The 24,775-nt window shown below is 41.1% G+C and overlaps 1 protein-coding gene across 1 annotated transcript in view; it reads left to right on the top strand.

Annotated features, from left to right (window-relative positions):
* Window positions 1–24,775, top strand: part of si (sucrase-isomaltase (alpha-glucosidase)) — a 130,979-nt gene that overhangs the window by 33,206 nt on the left and 72,998 nt on the right. Inside the window, exons 17-23 of the mRNA XM_017704123.2 lie at window positions 2,151–2,267; window positions 3,578–3,732; window positions 9,495–9,579; window positions 15,547–15,603; window positions 19,048–19,172; window positions 21,784–21,872; window positions 23,096–23,145. Coding sequence (XP_017559612.1) covers window positions 2,151–2,267; window positions 3,578–3,732; window positions 9,495–9,579; window positions 15,547–15,603; window positions 19,048–19,172; window positions 21,784–21,872; window positions 23,096–23,145 — 678 coding nt within the window. The remainder of the gene's footprint in view (window positions 1–2,150; window positions 2,268–3,577; window positions 3,733–9,494; window positions 9,580–15,546; window positions 15,604–19,047; window positions 19,173–21,783; window positions 21,873–23,095; window positions 23,146–24,775) is intronic.

Genomic DNA, 24,775 nt, shown 5'->3' with positions numbered 1-24,775 from the left:
GTTCTGAAGGCAAAAGGGGATCCAACCTTTTACTAGCAAGGTCTACCTAATGAAGTGGCTGGTGAGTGTACTGTTATCTATAAACATGAACCACTACTGTTTTTTTTCCCCAATTTTCTCCCCAATTCAGTCATATGCAATTCCACTAGTCATGACCCTCCCCACCTAATCAAACGATACCACCAGTGCAAGGAGGGCGAAGGCTAACATAGGGTTCCTCTGAAACCTGTGAACCCCCAGCACATCTTTATAAGCCGCTGCTAATGCAATGTCATTGGACAGCCGAACGCACTCGGAAGAGAATGCTGATCGCCAATTCTGTTATGTCAGCTAACAGACGCCTGTGCTGACTAACATCATGCTAGATGATGGGTGGTGAAGAGGGCATCCTACCCACCCAGAGAAAGTAAGACCAGTTGTGCTCTCTAGTGCTCCTGGTCACAGAGGGCTATAGCGTCAACACGGAGCGAACTCACTTAACTGGTTTCAAGCACATTTTTAAAAACAAGCAAACTTTTCTACGAATATAGTGAGATCATTTTACTGAATATAATTACTTAAAACAAGTAAAAAACAAGTTTGGGGAATAAGTTAAACAATCTTAACACAAGCTTCCAGCAATCTCAACAGGAGAAATATTGGATATATGGACTAAGATAATTTCACTTGACAAGATATTGTTTTTTGCAGCGTTGTGGCATTTTCTAGAGACACATCTAAAGTGTCAGCATCTTTTCATGCATTCCGTGCTCATTCTGATCTATTTCATTGTTTTCCTTTTGGTCTTCAGCCACCTGCAAGTTGATAAGACGAGCTCTATCACAGCGAGCCACGGCTCGCCCACCAACATGCTGACATGGTCTTCCTAATCAAATACTATGAAAACTGACACCTCAAATGATTAACTGAGTACTTGAATACCTGTGCACATCCCTACTGATAATTGGTGTATAAGCTTCCACTACTTGTTTGCAGCATTAACTTTGCTGCCCCAGTGCAAGTCAAAACTATGAGGCAGACTTGCGACCCCAAACACGCAGATGGAACACATATTTGTGAAAATTAGATTTTGGGACGACTGATGGCTTTAAAGCTTCAAGCATGTGTACCAATTGGCTTTTGAGTCAAGCCAGAGCCGTGTCTCTGGTGAGGGGAGAAGCGGAGGTCGTCCAAATCAATGAATGCAAATGAAATACTGTGCCAGAGCAACACCAGGTCCCAGCTCAGCATCTCCTGGAGAGGCCCGCTCTCTCTCCGGCAGCCTTCTCTTGGACTTGACAGGCCCGCAAACTCTCCTGATACACAAGAAAGGGAATTTGAATTGATTCTTCAGCATTGAGTGGCCTGTTAAGGTTTTAAACAAAAAAAAAGCACTCGAACGCAGCTCCCCTCAGCCCAGCTGAATTGATTGCCTGTATTCTGTTGTCTTCATAATGCGTTATCTGCAGGCCTGCTGAGAAATATGAAGAGGGTTTCAGAAACAGCAAAGGGGCTAACTGTGGCTTCTGATTGGGCTGCTGTGTTATGGAAATAGGAATCGAATGGGTACTTTGCGGGTGGCGTCAATTGAATTAACAGAGACAATGCAACGTGACGGTCATGTCAAACGGATGGATTATCGGGTGGATAATGTTAACAGTTCTTTGTAGTGCTATGACCATTATTGTGCTAATCCATTTGGGCGAAGACGGCCAACCTTTGTCATCTTGGTCAATAGTGAAAGACTTTAGAGTGCTTTTGAAAACAGTTAAATATAGTCTGTGTCTTGAAAGGGGGTATTTTTCAAGTGATAAAGTGTACTGCATTACTTTAAATGAGTTTTCACAGTTACATGTAGAGCAAGTATTCAGTGGATGCCAATTTTTAAAGAATTAAACATATTGTGTGGCTTGAAAAGGGTTTTTTAAACAATAAAATATACTGAAGGTCTTTGAATCAGTTTTTAACAGTTAAACGTATTGCAAGTATTCAGTGGATGCCAATTTTTAAAGAATTTTATATATTCTATGTCTTAAACAATAATATGTACTGAAGATATTTAAATCAGTTTTTTTAATAGTTAAATGTATTGCAAGTATTCAGGGATGCAATTTAAAGAATGAAATGTACTGCATTATTTTAATAGGAGGCAATGTTTGCTGTCTCTGCAGATTGGTGCAGACATCTGTGGCTTCTTCGACGACGTAACCGAGGAGCTTTGCAGACGCTGGATGCAAGTTGGAGCTTTCTACCCCTTCAGCCGCAACCACAACGCTCAATACTACAAAGTATGATTTCCCATTTAAATGTCATTACTAGCCAAATGTATAGCACTATAAACACTCACTATGCCTGAGAAATAGCCATAAATATCCAAAGCATCAAACCAGGCGCTGCCGTAGTACATTTTCCCATTTAAATATTTTATATCTACTGTAATCTAATCTGTAACAACCACACTTTTCAGCATTAGAAGTATGAGTACCTTTGAGTACCACTGTTGTCATAATTTGCAATGCCACATTGTGGATATTACTTCGGTCTTTGTCACAAAGTGTGTCCTCCTCTTCAAACGCTATTTGTCTGTGATTCATTCCCTCCTATCATAATTGTTAGATTAGAGAGAGAGAGAGGCAATTGAAGCTGCTCTAGAAGAATACAATATGGGCTATGTATTTAAGGGGGCAAATGAGGATGAATGGAAAATGATTTTCTTGGAGAAATTAGATGAATAAGACTTGACCTTTTAGAGAGCAAGTAATCAGTCGCTGGCTGTCTTCGGGCGGGCAGACAGAAGTATCCTCCGTCACGAAGAACACATCATCAGCATTCACACGCTAAAGCTCAGGCCGCTCTTATCCTTCACCAGGCCTTCAAAGCATATGGCTGCTGCTATTATATTTAACCCCTTAAACGCTGGGCTTATTATTCAGTTAACATTTTTAATGTATTATGTAACTGTGAATTACTCAGTGACTACCATGAATTATTTAGCAATTACTGCTAAAATAGTTTAGCAACTACTTTAGTTGTTCAGTAACTTATTTAAATTTATGGCATTTGGCTGACGCTTTTATCCAGAACGACTTACAATTTGATCATTTTTACACAGGTAGGCCAAGGTGGTGTTTGGAGTCATGCCCAAGGACTCTTATTGGTATAGTGTAGGGTGTTTGCTCAGGTGGGGATTGAACCCCAGTCAACAGTGTAGAAGGCAGAGGTGTTAACCACTACACTACCCAACCACCACTTATATCATCTTCCTCTCAGCCTTCCTTAATAAGGACATGTGAAGGATGTTTTCCTGAGTCTGACGTCATTTTAAAGCAATTAAAAACACAAGCACTGCTCACTGCTGCTCATCTCACTATGACTGGACATGATGTTTGTTGTCATGGTAACGTCTACACTAAATGGCTCTCCTCTGGATTGGATGACTCGTAGTGCACATGTAAACAGAGATTTTCCATCAGATTGTTGAGTAGAGTGAACATATATACACCTCAGTCTTCATCTTCATCATCAACAGCCAATGTTAAGAAGTATGCATGACATACTGTTATGTACTGTGTATCACTCTTCCTCTCTCCTCCCACAGCCTCAGGATCCTGCAGCCTTTGGTGCCGACTCTCTGCTGGTGAAAACCTCGAAACACTACCTGAGTATCCGCTACACGCTGCTGCCATACCTCTACACACTCTTCTACAAGGCCCACGTCAGCGGAGACACAGTGGTGCGACCTGTCATGCATGAGTGAGTAACATCTTGTGCCTCTGTGTGACTGTTCACTTCTAATTATCGCTCTTTTCTGCTTTACATTCATGCACAGCTCTAAAAATAAGTCTCTGTTGAGTGATAAGGATGCGCCTGATATGTAGAGGTCAGATCAAGCATCAAAAGTAGTAGACAAATCACTCACCTCAATAAAATCACGAGCCGTTTAATGTCTTATTACAATGAAAAATAAAAGCCCAGCATCTACAGATCTTTTAATTATGACTCATTTCTGTTATACTTTAGTTCATGGCTCTATCAAGAATTACAGTGATATAAAATTGCAAAAACATTTGTCAATTGACAAATTGGAGCTTTATTGCCCTGCACAGGTCAGGCTTATTGATCCTACTACATCATTTAGACCTAGTGCTAATTAAATGAAGTATACAAATCCTTCACCTGAGCAAAAGCACAAAGCACTTGATGGAATGTTGCAATTAAAAACGAAATAGCAGAAATAATCGCACAGTAGTAGCACAATAAAGCAATACAGAGCACCTAAAACTCCCTTCCCTGTGATAAAACTGCAGTAGTGCACAGCCGCAAGTGGCTTATTGCTTTTATAAAACAGCGGCTGACGTAAATTATGATAACATACACATTTGTTATTAATAATAATCAACATAAAAGTATTCGACCAATAAATGTAGTTCTTTTAGTGTATGGTATTGTTGCCCTGCAACCACGGACTGCTGAATGAGGAGGAGAATGTTCAGTCACCCATTGCTGTCCACTGCAGTTATTTCATGATTTTTTCATTTTTACATTTTTTTTTACTTTTTAATGCGGTTTAATGCAAAACCATTGGCTTTATAATTACTTTTTGGTCACCAGATTACCACTACAAGTCTTACTTAGCACCAATCCAGTGATGCCTCTCTTCTCACACTGGAGCTGAATGTCAAATGGCTCCCTGCTCCCTACATAGTGCACTATTTAGGTGTTTAAATACTGGATCCTGCAGGCCAACAGTGTAAGATACAGCTAAGAAATAATCATGTGGGACTCATCGACGCATCGACACTCGATAAATGATGCACTGTTTTGGCTGTAGAGGCTAGAATGTCTAAGCTTTCATAGCTAGAACACTATTTAGGGAGTATAGATAGAGCTGTTTGGGATTCAGCCCGGGTTTGACACCACTTCTAACTGATACACAGACATTTGAAGCGTGAAACACATTCAAGTGACATTTTTCAGACTTTAGTTAATCACACTGTAAGTACTTTAATTCAAGTCTGTGATATTATGATGGGGCTGTTTAGGCTGTTGGCTCTTTTAGCCTGTTCACTAGCTGACCAGCCTAGTTCTACTTAAGAATGTAAGTCGTCAGCCTCTCAGTTTAAACAAGAAACTGGTTCTTTCTTCATCCGTACACTCAGTGAACCATGAGAGTCAAAGATTATTCCATTAACAGCACAATGGTTTTTTAGCCTAGTAATATACAATTGCTGTGAGGTGTGCGTAAATCGTGGATTTTACAATGATTCGATCGTGGCTCAGCCAATCAGATTTTAGGACCGGAACTGTTATCTGTTTTATAATATACTGTAAGATACTTCTAGGTGTAGCAGTTTAGTGCAAAGTCTGCTAAGCAATAAAGAACTGCATCGAATACAAATTCTGAAAAGTGGTATCTGGATTATAATGAAGAGGAGCATTAAGTAGATGAATGCAATGTCAAAGTGTGTTAATTGGGAAAGTCCTTGCATTGCAGTCATGATTGATAATAGTGCCACTGCCACAGTTTTACTGAATAATTAGAAGTTATGATCCATGCAGTTTATGGTTGAATTATTTTCATTAATACATCCTAAACATGTCAAAAGTGAATGCCAGTGTTTCCTGTGCATCTCATACATGCTTGAAATATGCTGTGTTCATAATCTGACCAAAGTAACAATGTGCTGGAGAAATATTGTCGTAAGGAATGTCGCTTACATCTATCCAGTTCTAGTTAAATAGGAATTCCAACAATTTCTGCATGATTAAAAAACATTTTTCATCATGAAGATGTTTCTGTAAAGGGTTTGATATGAACTGAACCACTCTAGACAAACAGAGTTGTTCACAGTGGTGGAGGAGCTACATATCTAAAAAATGGCATGCCTATAAAAGCTCCTTAACAGAAAGTGATTGCAAGGATTTATTATGAATACACTGCCTGATGACTGAGACATTGTTTAATAATAATTTGAAGCCAGTTTCGGACAATTCAGAGTGCATGTTTGAAAATCCATTCGTGATGGAGAGATACATGCAATACATTCTAAAGCAAAATAGTCCTCAAAGTCCAGAGTTTCTGCTATTTTAGCATCATTTTACCATTATTGCTAGAAGACTTGGTTCATTGATGGTTTAGGTAGTAAATAAAATCCCTGCATTTGTGTTGTTGTCATGGTGTATCCTGGGTCCTAACACCACCACTGTAAAGAAAGTTTCGGTAACAATTTCTATGAATGTCAAGTTTGTAAGCATCTGTAAACACATTTGTAACACGTTATAATGCATTCATAAAGCATTTAAACATGGTTATAAATATTTACAAAAATGAATTACGTGGAATCACACTTTATAATCATGTTTATTATACATTTTGAATTGTTAATATAATGCATTATACACTCACAGGCCACACCTTGCTAGTAAAAGGTTGGACCCCCTTTTGCCTTCAGAACTGCTTTAATTCTTTGTCGTGGCATATTTTCAACAAGGTGTTGGAAACATTCCTCAGAGATTTTGGTCGGTTATTTGAGTTACTGTTGCCTTTCTATCATCTTGAACCAGTCTGCCCATTCTCCTCTGTAGGAGAAATCCCAGTAGATCAGCAGTTCCTGAAATACTCAGACCAGCCCGTCTGGCACCAACAACCATGCCCTCGTTCAAAGTCACTTAAATCACCTTTCTTCCCCATTCTGATGCTTGGTTTGCACTTCAGCAAGTTGTCTTGACCACTTGACTCTACACGTCTAAATGCATTGAGTTGCAGCCACGTGATTGTCTGATTAGTTATTTGTGTTACCAAGCAACTGAACAGGTACCTAATAACTGAACTGAACAGTACCTAATAAAGTGGCCAGTGAGTGTGAGTAGAGTTAATAACATATTATACTGTCAGAGCCAAGCTAAAGAAGTCAGTCCCAGCTTGGTGAGCATAAAGACAGATTTCCAATATTTTATTTCTCAGTGCTGGTGCTATTAGAGCTGCATCTTCACGGCTTCAGTCCTGAATATTCAGAAGCTCCAAACAAGCTGTCCAGCCTAGAATTACTGCTACGATGTATAATGTACTGGAGTGAGAGACGTGAGATGTCAAGCGCTAGAACCCTTCACTCTGTAACAATACGCTACTCTTCTGTTGGATATGTGTTAAGTCAGTGCCAGGCTAACGGTGGTGTACATTACCAGTGGTGTACATTGACTTTCCCACATTGGGTAAAGCACTGATGGCAGCACTAGTTTAAACTCTGACATTTGAAGCCTGTAATGAGCTTTATTGTGTTTCATGTTTTAGTGTTTCAGTAAATACTTCAACTTGAAGCCTCACTCTTAACACTTTACTTAGAGTGGACAAATACAGCTTATGAGCTCTTATAATTTGTTATGAACAGTACTTATAATGTGTTATGTTAACAGTTCATAATGCCTCATAAGGATGGCCATAACGTAATGCATTTTTATAAGTAATTTATAGCCATGTTTATGATGCCTTATGAATGCATTATAACAGGTTACGAATGTGTTTATAGATGCCTACAAATGTGACATTCATAGAAAGTGTTACCAAAGTTTCTTTGCAATTAACAGATTTATATCATTACATTTTGACTGTTCAGTGGCATTCTCCTTTTCGTAAGAACTGAGTAACGTACAAGTGCTGCTACAGGTTTTGGGGTATGCAGACTCCTTCAGGGGCTGTTCACATGATGCCTTTTCAAACGCTGAAATGTGCCCCTTTTCATTGTTGCATGTGTCACGCACACTGCAGCCGAAAAGCTCTCCTTGAGTCGGCACAGTGCACTTAGCAGTCCTAAATGTACGGTTAAGTTGCAGAAGCACCAACTTTTCCATTGAATGCCACAAAAAAGTGCCATATGTCAACAGCAGCTGACCAATCAATATCAAGGATGCCTTCTCTCCAGGCACAAATGGAGGAAAAGCAATCCTTGGCTTTTTCAGACATGTTAAGATGTGCAGCACTTGATATAAATATTAACAAACACTGTACACCCCATGTGTCAAACACAAGGCCAGTGGGCCGGATCAGGCTTGCAAAACAATCCTATCCAGCCCTAGAAAGTATTCTAATTTTCTGTTAATATTAGCTCAATTCACAATGTGCTGCACTACAGTCCCCAGCATGCACTGCAACATTATGTGAGCTCTGACTCTCTTCAACCAACAGCAGGCTATGGGACAGCGATTATACCTCAATTCTACACAATTCCACACCAGTCATATCAGCAAGCACAGTAACTGCAGTTCAGCCAGTGTAAACACTAAACATCAGCTCAGCAGCTCAGAGACTGAGCCCAAGTTTTAATGAACAGGAAAGAAAGGAGCCAGGAGTCTAGATCAAGCAAATGGGTAGGTTTAAAAGACTGAGCTCCTGAGAACATTTCAATTCCAAGTGTCCATGTAATATATCAAGTTCTACACATGCCTATATTTTACTGCTGAAGTTTCTGCGTATTTTGAATAAACAATGGTCAGTTTGGTTTACAGCAAAATGTTAATTAAAAATAAATTATACATCACTTACTTCCAGCTATGCAAGCTGATTGGTTGAGAGGCGTCCTTACTGTGCTGTTATTTCACCATAACATCACAGGTTTTTCACAAACACTGTATCACTCAGTGCTGAGATGCTGTTGCTAAGCAATGACTTTGACAGCTGTAGGAGACGCTCAAGACATTTGAACTTTTTTACTTCTTACTTTGCCATAAACAGAAAACAGACACTTTTAAGATCACATTTGACCGACAGCTGATTTGGTCCGACTCTGAAGATGAGACGACACTAAATTCCCAAACTGTCATCACCACTGAGCAGCTTTTCAGTTGACAGCTGTGACAGAAGAACAGCTAAACAACCTGGAATCAGCCAGAAATGAACCCAATACCATTCACCAAACATGTAGTCTGATTTTCAGAGTCAGACCAAGTCAGACTGAGCCATAAAACTGTCCCAATAAAAACAGAAAAGCTGCTCAGTGGTGACGACAGTTTGGGAATTTAGTGTAAGGAGCTGGAGAACGAACTGCCGGCTGAGCAATGAGTGGGCGGAGCTTGTTACTCTGACGTAGCAACAAGCTGCTCGTTAAGGAACTATAACTTGGAGGAAGGAACTGAACATTAAAACATATTAAACGCCGCGTTCACGGCCCAGTTCATTCATTTCTTACTGTATTTATTTAACTGCTGTATTAAAGCAGTAGAACACTCAAGGAGTGTGTTATCACCAATAACATCACGGCTGTGATCATCTATGTCCACCAAACCACAGCTCTGATGTTATTTCATGATAACACCTCTCAGCTTCTATTGCTTAAGTAAAACGTTGCTGTTCCGTGGCCCACAGAGTCTGTCTCAGTCCTCTGTGTTCTCTCAAACCGCTGTCTTGTGTTTATTTACTTCTCAGTCATATTTAAGAAGCATGTCCTTCTTTTTAAGCAAAAGACATGGTGCGCCTACGTTTACGGCCACTCACTCTCCACCACTTCACTTCTGTTCCTCAGGTTTTACTCTGACTCGGCTACCTGGACAGTGGACCGTCAGTTCCTGTGGGGAGCCCATCTGCTCATCACACCTGTGCTGGATGCTGTACGTGAAACACACACACTAAAGAATATATTTTCTCTCTATCTGTCGCACACACAGTCATGGTCTTGATATTCGGTTACTTCCTCCTCCCTCTGGGCGAGTGATGGTGGTGACCTCCACTGGGACACGCTACAGACGGATGGAGATTTTATTTTTTTTTTCCCTTTCATTTCCCTCCCTCCTTTCTTCTCTCTCTAATGAGAGCGCTGACCTCATTACGGAGAAATTAGAACTGGAGATAGATTGCGGTCATGTTAAAATGGGTGATTAATTGCCAATTTAACATGGCCTCTCGCATGTTACAAAAAAACGTGTGTGAAATAGATGATTCCCATTCAAAATGGATCCTTGGGAATGTTCTCCACTTCGGAGAAATGAGATGACAGTCAGCAGGAGAAGATAAGTTGAGCTTTATTGTTATCCTATCTATATACAGGCATACAGTGGAGCAGTGCTGGGCAAGATCGCCTCTAGATCGCCTCTATATCGGCATCTCAGTATTGATTTTTAGTCTCAGTGAAATAGCAGTGAATAATAACTGTAGTTTGTGTTGTGTTGCTGGGAGATTGAGGCTGTTTTGAGACATGCAGGTCATAATACATAAGCAGTACATTTCCTTTCTGGAGATCTGTTTTCTCTCTGGTTAATGGTTAGCATAGGAGGTGTAAGGTTCCCTAAAAGAGATCAAAACGGCCCAATCAGAACAAGCCGTGTCAAGTTTATAACACATTCTCTTATCGTAGATAAGGGAGCTTCATGAACTTCACTGCAAGACATGGTATTGTCGTGTTCGTCTATCTCAGTGTCAGTGGAGGCGTGGAAAGACTCACACAACAACGTCGAACTTCAGTCGGATGGTGGATTTACTTGTTCTTGAAAGCTTGCAACAAGCAGTATACAAAAATAGGTAAATGCTCTTTCTCAGTGCAGCAAGATCGGCTAACCCAACCGCACCGAGGAATACGAGCACTCAACTAATTAAAAAAAAACTCTTCCCCTCAAAGAAACATGTAACCATGCTATTGGCTAATGAAGGATTCATACATAGAACACGTTATAAAAAACACACTAACACAACACAACTAGATAGCTAATAAAATCACTATCATTACAGTATCTTATCAAGAAATTTGGTCTTGAATCAAGTCAATACATGTAATATTTCTCCTCTTCAGATTGTTGTAAGCATAATTTAGGATTATTTGCCTTATTTCCAAGCATTTTTTATTTGTTTTAAGTGATTTTAGTAAGTAAAATTATTTCACTATGGTGTCACCCTCTGGTGACGTCCTGTAGAAATAAGAAGAGAGTCCACCTTGTAGATGTAAAGTCAGAGACGATAGCTCATCTGCTGCTGCACCGTTTGTGCTGGTCATCTCCTAGTCCTTCATCAGTGGTCACAGGATGCTGTTGGCTGGATATTTTTGGTTGATGGACTATTCTCAGTCCAGAGGTCCAGAGGTGAGTCCACTGAGGTGTCAGTGTTACCGCAGTACTGAGAATGATCTACCACCCAAACAGTAACTGCTCTGTGAGGGTCCATGGGGGTCCTGACCACTGAAGAACAGGGTAAAAGGGGGTAACAAAGTATAAGAGAAACAGATGGACTACAGTCTGTAACTGTAGAACTACAAAGTGCACCTGTAAAGTAAGTGGAACTGATAAAATCTCAAATTTTATAAGAAGAAAATGACGTCAAATACAGTTTTTCTTTTTACTAATGATATTGTTTTATTTTTACCCTCTCAGAGACTCAAATAAATAGCCATAAATATCCAATTCTCAGACCTTTGCAGAGCTGTATGAGGAGCGCAGGGCTGAGTTTGAGAGAGCTGTGTCATGCGACCGGTGCTGAAAGCTCACAGTTATGCAAGTTCATCTCAGAAATTGTCAGGAAAATCCATATGCATCCCTAGAGTCCTCTGACACGTTACTGTAATTACTGGACCCTTTCCAATCTCGGGATGCCAGGTGTTTAAAGGGATCCCTGGGCGGTTTCTTCTCTCTCTGCAAAACTATTCGAGCGTTCCTTTAATGACATCCAATATCAGACTTGCAGATCAGACGTGGCCCAGCTGAACCTTGATCTCCGCTGCACGGCTTTTGGCTGGGGAAATCAGCGCTTGGCCCACAGTGTCTTTAACGCGCTCTTCTCCTCCCTCTCTCTCCTCCTTCTTCCCTTTTTCTTCCCCCTCTTCTCTCTCTCTCTCTCTCTTTTTAAGTGTCGGCTCATCTCCATACTCTTAATTACGGAGTCACGTACTGCGGCACGGGGCTTCAAAGCGCTCTGAGAGAGGACGAATCGCTCAGGGGTCAAAAGAGGCCGGGCTGCGGTCTTTTAACTCTCCAATCCAGGAGAGGAAAATGAGAGGAAAGAAAACACGAGCCCATGAGTGGACAGCAGCTCCACTTTAAAAGAGAACTTGACAGAAATCCTTATGATTTCCGTAATGAAGTTTAAAACGAAACTTCACATAATTTTACATTATCATAAGCAGCAAATTTCTGGTTTCTGACACTCTATGACTCACTGTTACCTAGAAAAATGGACAAATGTACATTGAATAGCTTTAAAGAGTAGAAGTAATCATGAAGCCTGAATTTGGTCTGTACTACAAGTCTAAGATTATTAGGGCCCATATCATGACAAACTGCACTTGTTTGTAATAAGAGTTTGATGTAGTATGTAAATAGTGTTACAGTTTCAAAACATGCTGTTCAATCCCCAGTAAGTGCAGTCCATAGCTGTGTCCCAATTCAGGGGACGCATCCTTCAAAGGATGCAGTCTAAAAAGGCATGTTCTTCCAAGGCTGCGTAGACCTGTGAAGGCTGAACTGAAATGAGATGGTCTGCTCTGTGGAGGAATTCCTGTTTGCGTAACAGCCCTGCTGTTCCCGCCCTTACCTGAACTAAAAATTAGCATAAGTTTTTTCTTCAGACCATATTGGCTTTTTTAACTTTTGTATCGTCTGCTATTCGACTCAGTTTATACCCAGTACTTATATTTAAAGCGTCTCCTCAACTGCCGTTCGCTCCTCTGCTGACACCCCATGTTCTTGAATCCTTGCCGTCACACAGTGAACTTCAGGATATGTTGGCTGGTGACGGATCCACTTGTTGGATCTTTCTTTGCCATGGAAAAGGCCGCATATGAAGGAGCCTTCAAAATGGGACAGTGTAATTGTGCCACTGTGATGCTATCAGCCTTCAAATGCAGCCTCAGAAGGATACAGCACCTGAATTGGGACACAGCTTAAATGTGGACCAACAGGCATTGTCACAAAGTAGCTTTGCAGAAAAATCTGGCTCCGAGCCCCCATGAGTGTTGCCAACAGCAACAGTGGAGTAAACAGATGCCATTTATATATGTCAGTCTTAGCGCACTGTGAATGGGGGAAATGTTTAAGTTTTTGTTGAACTATCCCTTATCTTAAGGTCAATGAAGGTCAATGAACAGACAACATCATGTCATCATGTCAAAATGTCACTATGTGGACAATTTATTCCAAAATCAAAATAAATCTGGTAAGTGTAATATATCATATTTTGGTGCTTGTTAGGCTTTCCAGTATCAACTGCAGAGGCAGATTAGTTAAGATTATCACATTAGCTTTCTTTACTCAATTATGCAGCAGAACAGACAGAGAAGACACCTTAACCTGATCTCTCCTCTATGAGGTGTCTGTCTCCAGCAGGAAGCCTTTTTTTTCCTCTGTCTCATGTGTGATTTCACGTGTCTGGAAAGAGTTCATGTGTTGAGGCATGGCAGGGCTCTGTGGATGGGATGAACGCTGAATTTAAAGAACAGTGTGACGTCTGAGTCGGGCTGAAAAGAGCACATGACATTGTCTCTTAGCTCTGCTCTTCTGTTTTCTTTTATGGTTTCCCTTTCTAATGTAACCATGAACCCTTAGAGGACTAACAGTGTTACTGCTGGAAAAAAAAAAAACAACAAAAAAAAACATCATACCCCAGCAAATCAGTGAACTATGAGTTAAAAATTGCTTAAACAAAATGTAAGAAGTAGTGACTGAAGGCATAAATGGGGGGATGGGGGGCAAGAAGAGATTACTCACTGGACAAAGCTGGGCAATAAATAATCTATATGAATCACATGATTAGTGTATACAGCTCCATGCAGCGCAGCACACATGTTACAACATCAGACACATTCACGTGATTTAAAGGGAAATTCCACCATTTTTTCAAAATTCCTTTATTACTGATCTTGTGAAATGATCTTAAATCTCATCGTTATGTCTGAAATGTTCAATTTTAAGATGGCTGTGCAAGATTATTTAGCATACTTCTAGATATTTTTGTATTTTCATTGAGTGAAATTATCTCATGATACTGGCAGATAGTTTTGCTGGTTTTAAGCCCTTTCCTTAAAACAAGCAACGTCATCTGCCGGTATAGTGAGATAACTTAAAACAGGTAAATGAGTCTTAACATAAACACACAAACCTTTAAGCCACTTCTACTTCTGGGTCATGGGGGGTTCTGGAGCATATCCCAGCAGTCATCGGCCGGAAGGCAGGATACACCCTGGACAGTCTGTCACAGGGCAGACAGACAGACACATTCACACCTAGGGGCATTTTAGCATGTCCAAACGGCCAGGCTGCCTGTCTTTGGACTGTGGGAGGAGACTGACATAGACACAGGGAGAACATGCAAACTCTGCACAGAAAGAGCCCTGGTCGCCCAACCGGGGAACTGAACCCAGGTCCTTCTTGCTGTGAGGCGACAGTGCTACCTACCGCGTTATATATACTGACTATATGTAAGATAATTCTATTTGGCAAGATACCATTTTAACTGTGAGGTGTAAACAGATTCATTCTGAGTGGTTTGCTGTGAAATGGTTCAGATGTCTTTACAGTGGTGGTGATAGGAACCAGGGGTCACCATGACTACAACACAAATATAGACTTTTATTTACTATCCAAAAGTAAGTGATACTTTTTTTATCCCACAAACGGGGAAATTTCACCTCCACATTTAACCCATCCGTGAAGTGAAACACTACATTCACACTAGTAAGCACACACACTAGGGGGCAGTGAGCACACTTGCCCGGAGCAGTGGGCAGCCCTATCCACAGCACCCGGGGAGCAATTGGGGGTTAGGTGTCTTGCTCAAGGACACCTCAGTCATGTGCTGTCAGCACTGGGGATCAAACTGGCAACCTTGTGGTCATAGGGCCAGTTCCCTAACCTCCAGCCCACAACTGCCCACCAGCTTTTATAGTGAGAGCTTTTATTTTTTGAGCTTTTATGCGGAAAGTTGATGGTAAAATAGTGGAAAATCTGGAAATAATTATCCACTATGAATTTACATCTTTTCTATTGAAATACACAGACATTTTGAAGCATTGGTGGAATTCCCCTTTAAACACGTACTCCTAGTCCCTGTGGAAGACTGCACGGATTTCAGCACAGCGGATTTAATTTAATGAGCTACTGATTAGATTAAACAGGCATTAGTTGATATTAATAACAAACAATACAGGGTTTTCTCAAGAAGGGTTTTGGAGATACATTGACGCCTAAAATCACTGGTTATTACATTAATATTGTTTGTATTTATGTAATATTATTGTTTTTATTAAGCAAATGAATGTTTACTACCCAGATAAACAGATTTATAATTTACATTTGTGAGGTGCCTGAAAGGTTCGCACAGTTCTGTGTATATTTCTGCTTTACTATTTATATATTTACTATGTATTTGTTTTCTGTTTTATTTGTTCTGCCTTCAGACACTCTTAAGGTACAAAGGGTGCTTATATAAATAAAGCAGAGTTTAGCTGAATAATGCACTCCAGCATGTTTTGCTTTTCCAGGGCAGGACCGGGCTTGACTCTATTTTCCAGAGAGATGTGTTGTTTTGTTTCTGTATTCATCAATATAAATTTTCATTTCCATCCTCATCCTGCGTTATGCTTCTGTTTTCTTTTGCAGGGTGTGGACACAGTTAAAGCCTACATCCCTGACGCTGTGTGGTACAACTACGAGACGGTGAGGTTTCACCCATCGCCTTCTTCTTTCTCACCACTCGGCCTGTTCCCGCATCTCATCTCTCAGCATACGCGGTAGCTCCTCGTCTGATTGATTTTGGCCCAGAACGAATTAGACACCAAGATGAGCCGCGAAGAATTACGCACATTTTTCTACACGTCACCATTCAGTGCTGCACAAATCAACTTTTATCTTTTAAAGCAGCCTTAAATTAAAGAAGGTGGGGGTACGTGTGTGTGTATGTGTGTGTGGAAGGGGGGGGGGTGTTGGGGGGGAGACAGGCCTTACTTTAAACTCATTTATGACTGACTTATTTAATTCCACCTAGTAAAGCGCTCTCTCGAATCAGGCGTGGTCGGATTCAGGCTGTCTATTTCCAGTGACATCTTAAATGAGATTGAGATTTATGAACATATAAACCCACAGACCAGATGGAAACCAGTTAGCGGGTGAGAATCTTTAAGGCCGCTGAGGCATTTTTACACAAAAGGTCCAGCAGGCGCTGTCAGCAAGTCGAGCAATCGGTTGTAGCGCCTTTAGTCACGTAAGATAATGGAAAGAAAATACAATGTAAGATGCGGCCTGTGCGAAAGTTCTTAATTAAGTTCTCTTAATTAACCACTAGGCACACAACACTATAACTATTAGTGTTAACAGTGACATATATTGAGTGTGTTTATATGCACTCAGTAATCTGATCATAATCAGATTTTTGCAGTTATCTTATTACTCAGTTGGCCATGTAAAAAACTCACTAGATCAGAGGAACATCTATGAGCAGATGAGAGGGACAGTGAAGGTGGAGCAGTTTGGAGATAAAGCCAGAGAGGCCAGGTTGAGATGGTTTGGACATGTGTTGAGGAGGAATAGTGGATATATTGGTCAAAGAATGTTGGAGATGGAGCTGCCGGGTAGAAGGAGAAGAGGTAGACCTCAGAGAAGGTTTATGGATGTAGTGAAGGTGGACATGGAGATGGTTGGTGTAAAAGTAGAGGAGGCAGTGGATAGGGCAAGATGGAGGCAGATGATCCGCTGTGGCGACCCCTAAAGGGAGCAGCCGAAAGAAGAAGAAGAAGAAGATTAATGGGAAGGCCTGAGGGCCCATGTTGGCCACTATGGCTTTAGAAAAAAAATGCCAGCTCTGAATTGGAGACATGATCAGGATTCAGGCTATTTCCTGTGAAATTCTAAATGAGATTAAGATTTATGAGCACATCAACCTGCAGACCAGTTTTAAACCAGTTAGCATGGATCAGGATGTCCACTTTAAGCTTCCAATGCAGTAAATACAGTGACAGAGCAAATCAGGGCCACTGCAGCTCTGCAGGATCCTGTTCTGACCCTCAGACAGAGATTAACACCCACCAATCACACACACGATAAGATAAACTAAAGCCAGGCCTCGTGATGAGAGTCTCATACTGCGAGCTGCAGGCAGACTGTGTGTGTGTGTGTGTGTGTGTGTGTGTGTGTGTGTGTGTGTGTGTGTGTGTGTGTGTGTGTGTGTGTGTGTGTGTGTGTGTGTGTTGTAGTTTGTCCATTAAAGGTTCACTTGGTCAAAAGCAACAATGAGACAATGAGAGACAGATAATATCAGAAAATACCTTAAGGAAAGAACAGTGGCAGAGAGAGAGAGAGAGAGAGAGAGAGAGTGAGGGCGAGAGAGAGACAGAGAGAGAGAGAGACAGATAGAGAGTAAGAGAAAGCAAAAGAGTAAGAGAGAGAGAGAGAGAGAGAGTGAGAGAGAGAGGGCGAGAGACAGAGACAGATAGAGAGTACGAGAGAGAGACAGATAGAGAGTAAGAGAAAGCAAAAGAGTAAGAGAGAGAGAGAGTGAGAGAGAGAGGGCGAGAGACAGAGACAGATAGAGAGTACGAGAGAGAGACAGATAGAGAGTGACACAGATAGAAAGAGAGAGAGACAGAGAGTAAGAGATAGAGAGTGAAAAAGAGAGAGGGAGGGAGAGGGTGAGACAGAGTGAGAGAGAGACAGATAGAGAGTAAGAGAGAGTGAGAGAGTAAGAAAGAGTGACACAGATAGAAAGAGTGGGTGAGAGAGTAAGAGAGAGAGAGTAAAACAGAGAGAGATAGAGAATAAGAGAGAGAAAGCAAGTGAGAGAAGGAGATAGAGAGTGAGAGAGGGGAGAGAGAGAGAAAGAGAGAGAGTGTGAGAGAGGGTGAGACAGAGAGTGAGAGAGAGACAGATAGAGAGTAAGAGAGAGAGAGAGTGAGAGAGTAAGAGAGAGTGAGACAGATAGAGAGGAAGAGTGGGCGAGAGAGTAAGAGAGAGAGATTGAGAGACAGAGAGAGAGAGAGTAAGAGAGAGACAGATGGAGAGAGAGAAATAAATAGAGTAAGTGAGAGTGAGAGAGAGGGTGAGACAGAGAGTAAGAGTGGGAGAGAGAGTAAGAGAGAGAGTAAGAGAGACAGAGAGTAAGAGAGAGAGAGTGAGGGAGTAAGAGAGAGTGAGAAAGATAGAGAGGAAGAGTGGGCGAGAGAGTAAGAGAGTGACTGAGAGACAGAGAGTGAGAGAGAGAGATAGAGTGAGAGAGAGAAACAGTTAGAGAGTAAGAGAGAGATAGATGGAGAGAGTGAGAGAGAAAGAAAGAGAGACTGAGAGAAAGAGAGACAGAGTAAGAGAGAGAGAAATTGAGAGACAGAGTAAGAGAGAGTGAGAGAGAAAGAGTACGAGAGAGAGAGAGAGAGAGATTGAGAGACAGAGAGAGAGAGAGATTGAGAGTAAGAGAGAGTGAGAGAGACAAAGAGAGTAGGAGAAACAGAGAGAGAGAGATTGAGAGCAAGAGAGTGAGACAAAGAGAGTGAGAGAGAGAGGGAGAGAGAATGAGAGTAAGAGAGAGTAAGAGAGAGAGAGAGAGAGAGTGAGAGAGAGAGAAAGATTGAGAGACAGAGAGAGAGAGAGTAGGAGAGAGTGAGGGAGACAAAGAAAGTAAGAGAGAGAGAGAGAGAGAGATTGAGAGAGAGTGAGAGACAAAGAGAGTAAGAGAGAGAGAGAGAGATTGAGAGACAGAGAGAGAGAGAGAGAGAGAGATTGAGAGTAAGAGAGTGAGAGACAAAGAGAGAGAGAGAGCGAGAGACAGAGAGAGAGAGAGAATGAGAGAGAGAGAGAGAGAGAGAGAGAGAGAGAGATTGAGAGACAGAGAGAGAGAGATTGAGAGACAGAGATAGAGAATCAGAGAGAGAGAGAGAGAGAGAGAGAGAGAGAGAGAGAGAGAGAGAAATCTAACTGGGGTAGATGCAGTGATACCCAGCTGTGTAGATGCTCTTTAGAGATAAAGGAATGAATGGCTGTGTCTCTGAGCTGTTGTGCTGCGTCTCGGGGAGCTGGACTGGCAGTGCTTCAGTTAAAGAAAGTGACGTTGTCTGACTTCAGACCAAATGAGCGCTGAGGATTATGTTGATAACGTTATTGTTCTCCATCCTGCAGGAAGAGAAGATAACAGAGAGAAAACAGCAAGTGGATATGTACCTGCCGGCCGATAAACTGGGTTTACACATCAGAGGAGGAGCCATTCTGCCCATTCAGAGGCCTGCGGTCACTACCACACACAGGTACACACACAATAACCGCAACGTCACACATCCTGGCAGAACTCACGATGCCTTGATTCGGTTCTAATGAAGTTTAAGGAAGTTTTATTTAAAAAAAACATCATATAGCTTGGCGATTTACAGCGATCAGGCATAAAATTGTCAGGACCCCCATGGAGAGAGTGATGGAGAGATAGAAAGATAGAGAATGTGGAATAGCCAGAGCAAGAGAGAAAAAAGCAGGAATTGAGAAAGACTAACAGAAAGGTGGGAGAGAGAGAACATGGACAGAGAGAGAGTGCAGAGAGAAAGAGGGAGAAAGGAAGTGGCAGACAGGGAGAAGCAGAGAATGAGGGAAATTGAAAGAGAGAGAATGAAAGATGGTGGGATACTGAGATACAGAAAAAGAGGTGTAGACAGAAAGAAAGACGGGGAACAGAAAGATAATGGTAGAGGGAGCGAAGTATGGGGAGAAAAGGAGAAAGCGATGGATGAACCATTAACATAATAATGCCAGGCACTTTTTAGGCACTCCTTACTTTCACTATACTGGAAAACGTGTCGAGTCGAGGCGTCATATCGGATCGAATGGACGTCTGAGCTGTTTTGTGAATCCTTACAGTCCTTTGCGTTACAGTCTCACAGCCAGTGAATGTTTGGAGATGCTTGTTTTATTGCTTGAAGTCAGATGCTTCTATAATACCCGACTAATCATGAAGGTAAATCAGCAGAACGTTCAATAACTTCTGTATTCTCATCGCGCTAAACACTGCCTCCCATACACGACAGTCACAAGGTGGAGGGCGATTACATGGCAAGTTGATTACTTGCCCCTATCGAGTATCACACAGAGCCACGTCTGTAGTATAAAGAGCTGACAGTCTGTAATTGTTCCCCAAACACGGAAAGTTTGGGATACATTTTGCTTCGTGAATTTCCATCAGTAATTACAGCTTGTAGTGACACTTGAGTGTTTCTTTAGTCGATTTAGTAGCTTATAATTACAGAAACATTAAGATGAGATGAATGAGGCTTGAGTTTGCTCGCTTGCTGAGCCATTCATTATACTTCGGAACCCTGTAGCTTTCAGGAAATACTGTCACAACACAGATACAAGTGCTGTCAGCTTACTCTGCCTGGCCACTTTATTAGAAACCCCTCCTTTGTAGCTCCAACTTGGCCATCCTCTAGCTGAGTGTCGTCAGGGACTGGGCCTCAAACCACAAAGCCACCCAAAACATCCATCCAAGCTGTCCAAAAATACCAGAAACTTCTACCTTGGTCTTCTACTCACTGGCCACTTTATTAGAAACCCCTCCTTTGTAGCTCCAACTTGGCCATCCTCTAGCTCAGTGTCATCAGGGACTGGGCCTCAAATCACAAAGACACCCAGACCATCCATCCAAACTGCCCAAAAATACCAGAAACCTCTACCTTGGTCTTCTACTCACTGGCCACTTTATTGGAAACCCTTACCTTATAGGTCCACCATAGAGGCGTACAGTTACAGAGTGTAGCCCATCTGTTGCTGCACAGTTCATCAGCCCCCTTCTATCCTGTTTGGTCAGATACAGAGTGGCTCTGTGGTCAGAAACTTACCGTTGATGAAAGTTTAGATCAGCTGGTCCTCGAGGCCCCTGAACAATCCTTATTATTCTTTCATCTGTATGTGTTTAGAGTTAGACTGGACCAAAACTGTGGGCTATCTGAGGGACTCTGAGGACTGGGTTGGGAAACATTCATTTAACTTCATCCCTGGTCAGTTTCTGACCCCAGAGCATCTCTTGGCTGAATATTTTGGGTGGTTTGAATGGATGCCATCATGTCAGCATCTTTGCTGTACTGGGAATGGTCAACCATTCAAATAACGTCTCGTTAACAATAACTGACCAATGATAAGTGGGGCAAAGAGGGGTGATATATTGTGCAGCAACAGCTACAGTCTGTAAATATACACCTGTATGGTGGACCTATAAGGTAAGGGTTTCCAATAAAGTGGCCAGAGAGTAAAATAACCAGGCAATATGAAAATTAAACACCCCATATTGATCATTTCATTACAGAGTCTCAGTCTTGCCTTTTCTAGAGTTTCAGTCAGTGTTACTTGATGACCTCCACGCACTGAATGTTTATGTTTCTCCTGTTTTTCTCATAGCTGTGACTCTATTTTTGCATCAGCAGCTCATTTGTATTCTCCAGCTTAAGCACGTCCATGCAGGCTGAATTTTGATTCTGATTTCGGGGCCACTTCAGGAAGAACATTCCGGATCTAACTTGAGAGATTATTCTTAGTGCCTTTCAGTCTCTTATTAGGATTCTCCATGTGGAGTTTTAGTCCACTCTGCAATTTTCATTTGTGCAGCAGAAGCTTATGAATGCACACACACACAAACGCTTGTACGCAGGCGAACAGAGAAAACCCGCCTACCTCTGCCTCGCCTCACTGAGCCACAGTCTCTGACATGTTATGCAAAAATGCGAATCCTATCTGTACTTCAAAGGCACTGCTTTTAGTCCTTGTCTTATTTAGATCCCGGTAAAGGTTGAGAGAGTGAGTGTGTGTGTGTGTGTGTGCGTGTGTGTGCGTGTGTGTACGTGTGTGATAATGATGAAAGTGTGTGTGTTCCCACAGTCGTCGCTCTCCCATGGGTCTGATCATCGCGCTCGATGACAACAACGAAGCGTCAGGCGAGCTATTCTGGGACGACGGAGAATCTCGAGGTATTTTGGTGGATTTGCTACTAATTAAAAAGTTGTGTTATTTTTCTTCCTGAAGATAGAAAGTTCACTGCTCTGTCTTGGGGTGTGTGTGTGTATGTGTGTGTGTGTGTGTGTGTGTGTGTGTGTGTGTGTGTGTGTGTGTGTGCTTTGACTTTGTAGTAAAATAGGAGAAAATCACTTCTAACAAAATAACAAAATATTCCTGGTGATATTTTACTAAAAAAAGAAAAAAAAGGAATAATAATAAATTGAGGTTAAGGTTAGGCGTAGGTTTAGGATTAGAACATGTCTATTACATATAGTATCATGTAATATCATATATACTCTTTAGGAATTTAGTGTCGTCTCATCTTTAGAGTCGGACCAAATCAGCTGTCGGTCAAATGTGATCTTAAAAGTTTCCGTTTTCTGTTTGTGGCAAGGTAAGAAGTGAAAACGTTCAAATGGCTTGAGCATCACCTACAGCTGTCAAAGTCGTTGCTTAGTAACGGCGCCTCAGCGGAGTGATGCAGTGTTTGTGAAAAAACTGTGATATTATGGTGAAATAACAATGCAGTTAGAACGCCTCTCAACCAATCAGCTCACGTGGCCGGAACGAACTGTTGTATAATTTCTAATAATACATACTAATTTATATTAATAACAATATTTTGTATTAACAAATTATGTAAATCAAGTGTTAAAAGGTTCTAAAGTGGTCAAGCAGGTCCAATTCACTCTCCTGGATAGTCGGACAAGAGGTTCTCTGTTTCATTGGCACATATATAGGGTATTTGTGTAGTTAATTAGTTGGTGAGGACACATATCTTGTGAAAAGAGAACAAAAGAGCCATCGTTTCAGTATTATTAGCACTTATTTAAATGATCCTGATATTTAATTACTACATATGGGCCATATTATTCTTGCATGTAGGTAATTACATACAGGTGCATGTGTGTGGGTGGGTATGTGTGTTTACGTGTACAAGGTTCCTCGTCTAATTCATGCCTTATCAGAGTAATTGCTGTAGAAAGGGCATCTGAGTGGTTGTTATCAGTGGAATTATTTTATGAGTACGTTTATTTCAGATTGTTAACAGCTCAGCAAAAGTGAGTCCAAGGGTGTCTGACTTTATCCAACTGATTAAGCAGTTGCATCAGTTGCCTTATGATGTTTTCACGTCTGAACTTACTTGCACTTTCCTCTCACTCTCGCTCACTCTCCATTTCTTTTTTATCCACAGACACTGTTTCCTCCGGAGCCTACATCCATTACAAGTTCTCTGTGGTCTACGTACGTCCACTGCCTGATCCCATTTTTGATCATCTGTGATCTGCATCTCACAGCATCTTTGAGATCACATCAAATAGCATGCGTACACTCTCCATCAAAGCAGCTGCTGCCCCGGCCTCTTTCACTCGCCTCCTCACGTCGTCCATTTACAGTCATTCAGCCTTGCTTGGGTTGTTTTACTGCTGGAGTAGCCAGAGCTGATTTAACACCTTCAGCTTCAAAGGCCGAACACTTTGCATCTAAAGCTTGGAATCGCTTTATTCTTATTGATGTGTTTCCACATCCTGTGAACTAATAACAGAAATAATGTAGATCTGAGTGGTTTACATTTTAGATATTGTATTGATAATATAAAGGAGATGAATAAACGCGACCCTATCTGGACTGAAAGGTTGATGACGACGATGATGATGATGATGATGATGAAGATGGTGATATTGACCAATATCCATAATGATTTAACATACACTCTTAAAAATGACGGTTCTTCCAGGGTTCTTTAGTAAAGAAAATGGTTCCATATAGAACCATGAACACTGAATCATTTCAAGGTTTTTTGCATCAGTATAGTGTTCTTCAAATGGTTTTATATAGCCAAGCCTGTAACAATAGAAGAACCCTTTTCCAAAAGGTTCTATATAGAACCATGAACACGGAATAATTTCAAGGTTCCTTCATTTCAGGGCTCTTTGCATCAGTAAAGTGTTCTTCAAATGGTTTTATTTAGCCAAGCCTGTAGCAATAGAAGAACCATATAAGAACCCTTTAAAGTTGCAAAGAACTCTTTAATCATTCAAAGGATTCTTGAGCGTTCGTGGCTCTATATAGAACTATTTTCCTTTTAGGAGTGTGTGTTGAATTATTGGTCAATTATTAATAAATAAAATGGTTCTGTATAGAACCAAGAACACTGAAAGAACCCTTGCATCATTGAAGGAAAATGTGCTGTAGATGGTTTTATGTAGCCAAGCCTTTAACAATAGAAGACCCATTTTTAATTATATATTGGACCCTTTTCAAAAGGGTTCTATATAGAACCATTTTAGAACCCTTTTGTTATGCAAATGGTCATTTAATCATACAGAGGGTTCTTTGAGTGTTCATGGTTCTATATAGAACTATTTTCTTTACTAAAGAACCATCAATTTTAAGAGTGTATGCTGAATTATTATTATTAGTGAAGAAAATGGTTCTATAAGGAAGCATAAGTACTGAAAGAACCCTTTGATAATTAAAGTATTCTTTGTGTCATTAAAGGGTTCTTCAGACAGGTGGAGAATGTGCTATTGATGATTTTTATATAGAACCTGTCAAGCCTGTAACAATAGAAGAACCTTTTTTGGTGCTATATAGAACCCTTTTCAAAAACGTCCTATATAGAACCATATAAGAACCCTTTAATGATTTAAAGAGCCCTTTAATAATCCAAAGGGTCTTTTGAGTGTTCAGGGTTCTATATAGAACTAATTCGCATAATTAAAGGGTTCTTTGCATCATTAAAGCGTTCTTCAGATTAACTGAGAATGTGCTGTATATGCTTTTATATAGCCATGCCTGTAGAAATAGAAGAACCCTTTTTCGTGCTATATAAGAACCCGTTAATGATGCAAAGAACCCCTCATTCATTCAT

This window comes from Pygocentrus nattereri, chromosome 7, assembly GCF_015220715.1.
Source record: "Pygocentrus nattereri isolate fPygNat1 chromosome 7, fPygNat1.pri, whole genome shotgun sequence".
Lineage (NCBI taxonomy): Eukaryota > Metazoa > Chordata > Actinopteri > Characiformes > Serrasalmidae > Pygocentrus > Pygocentrus nattereri.
The sequence above is the reverse complement of the archived record's forward strand: the minus strand, read 5'-3'. Positions and strand labels throughout refer to the sequence as shown.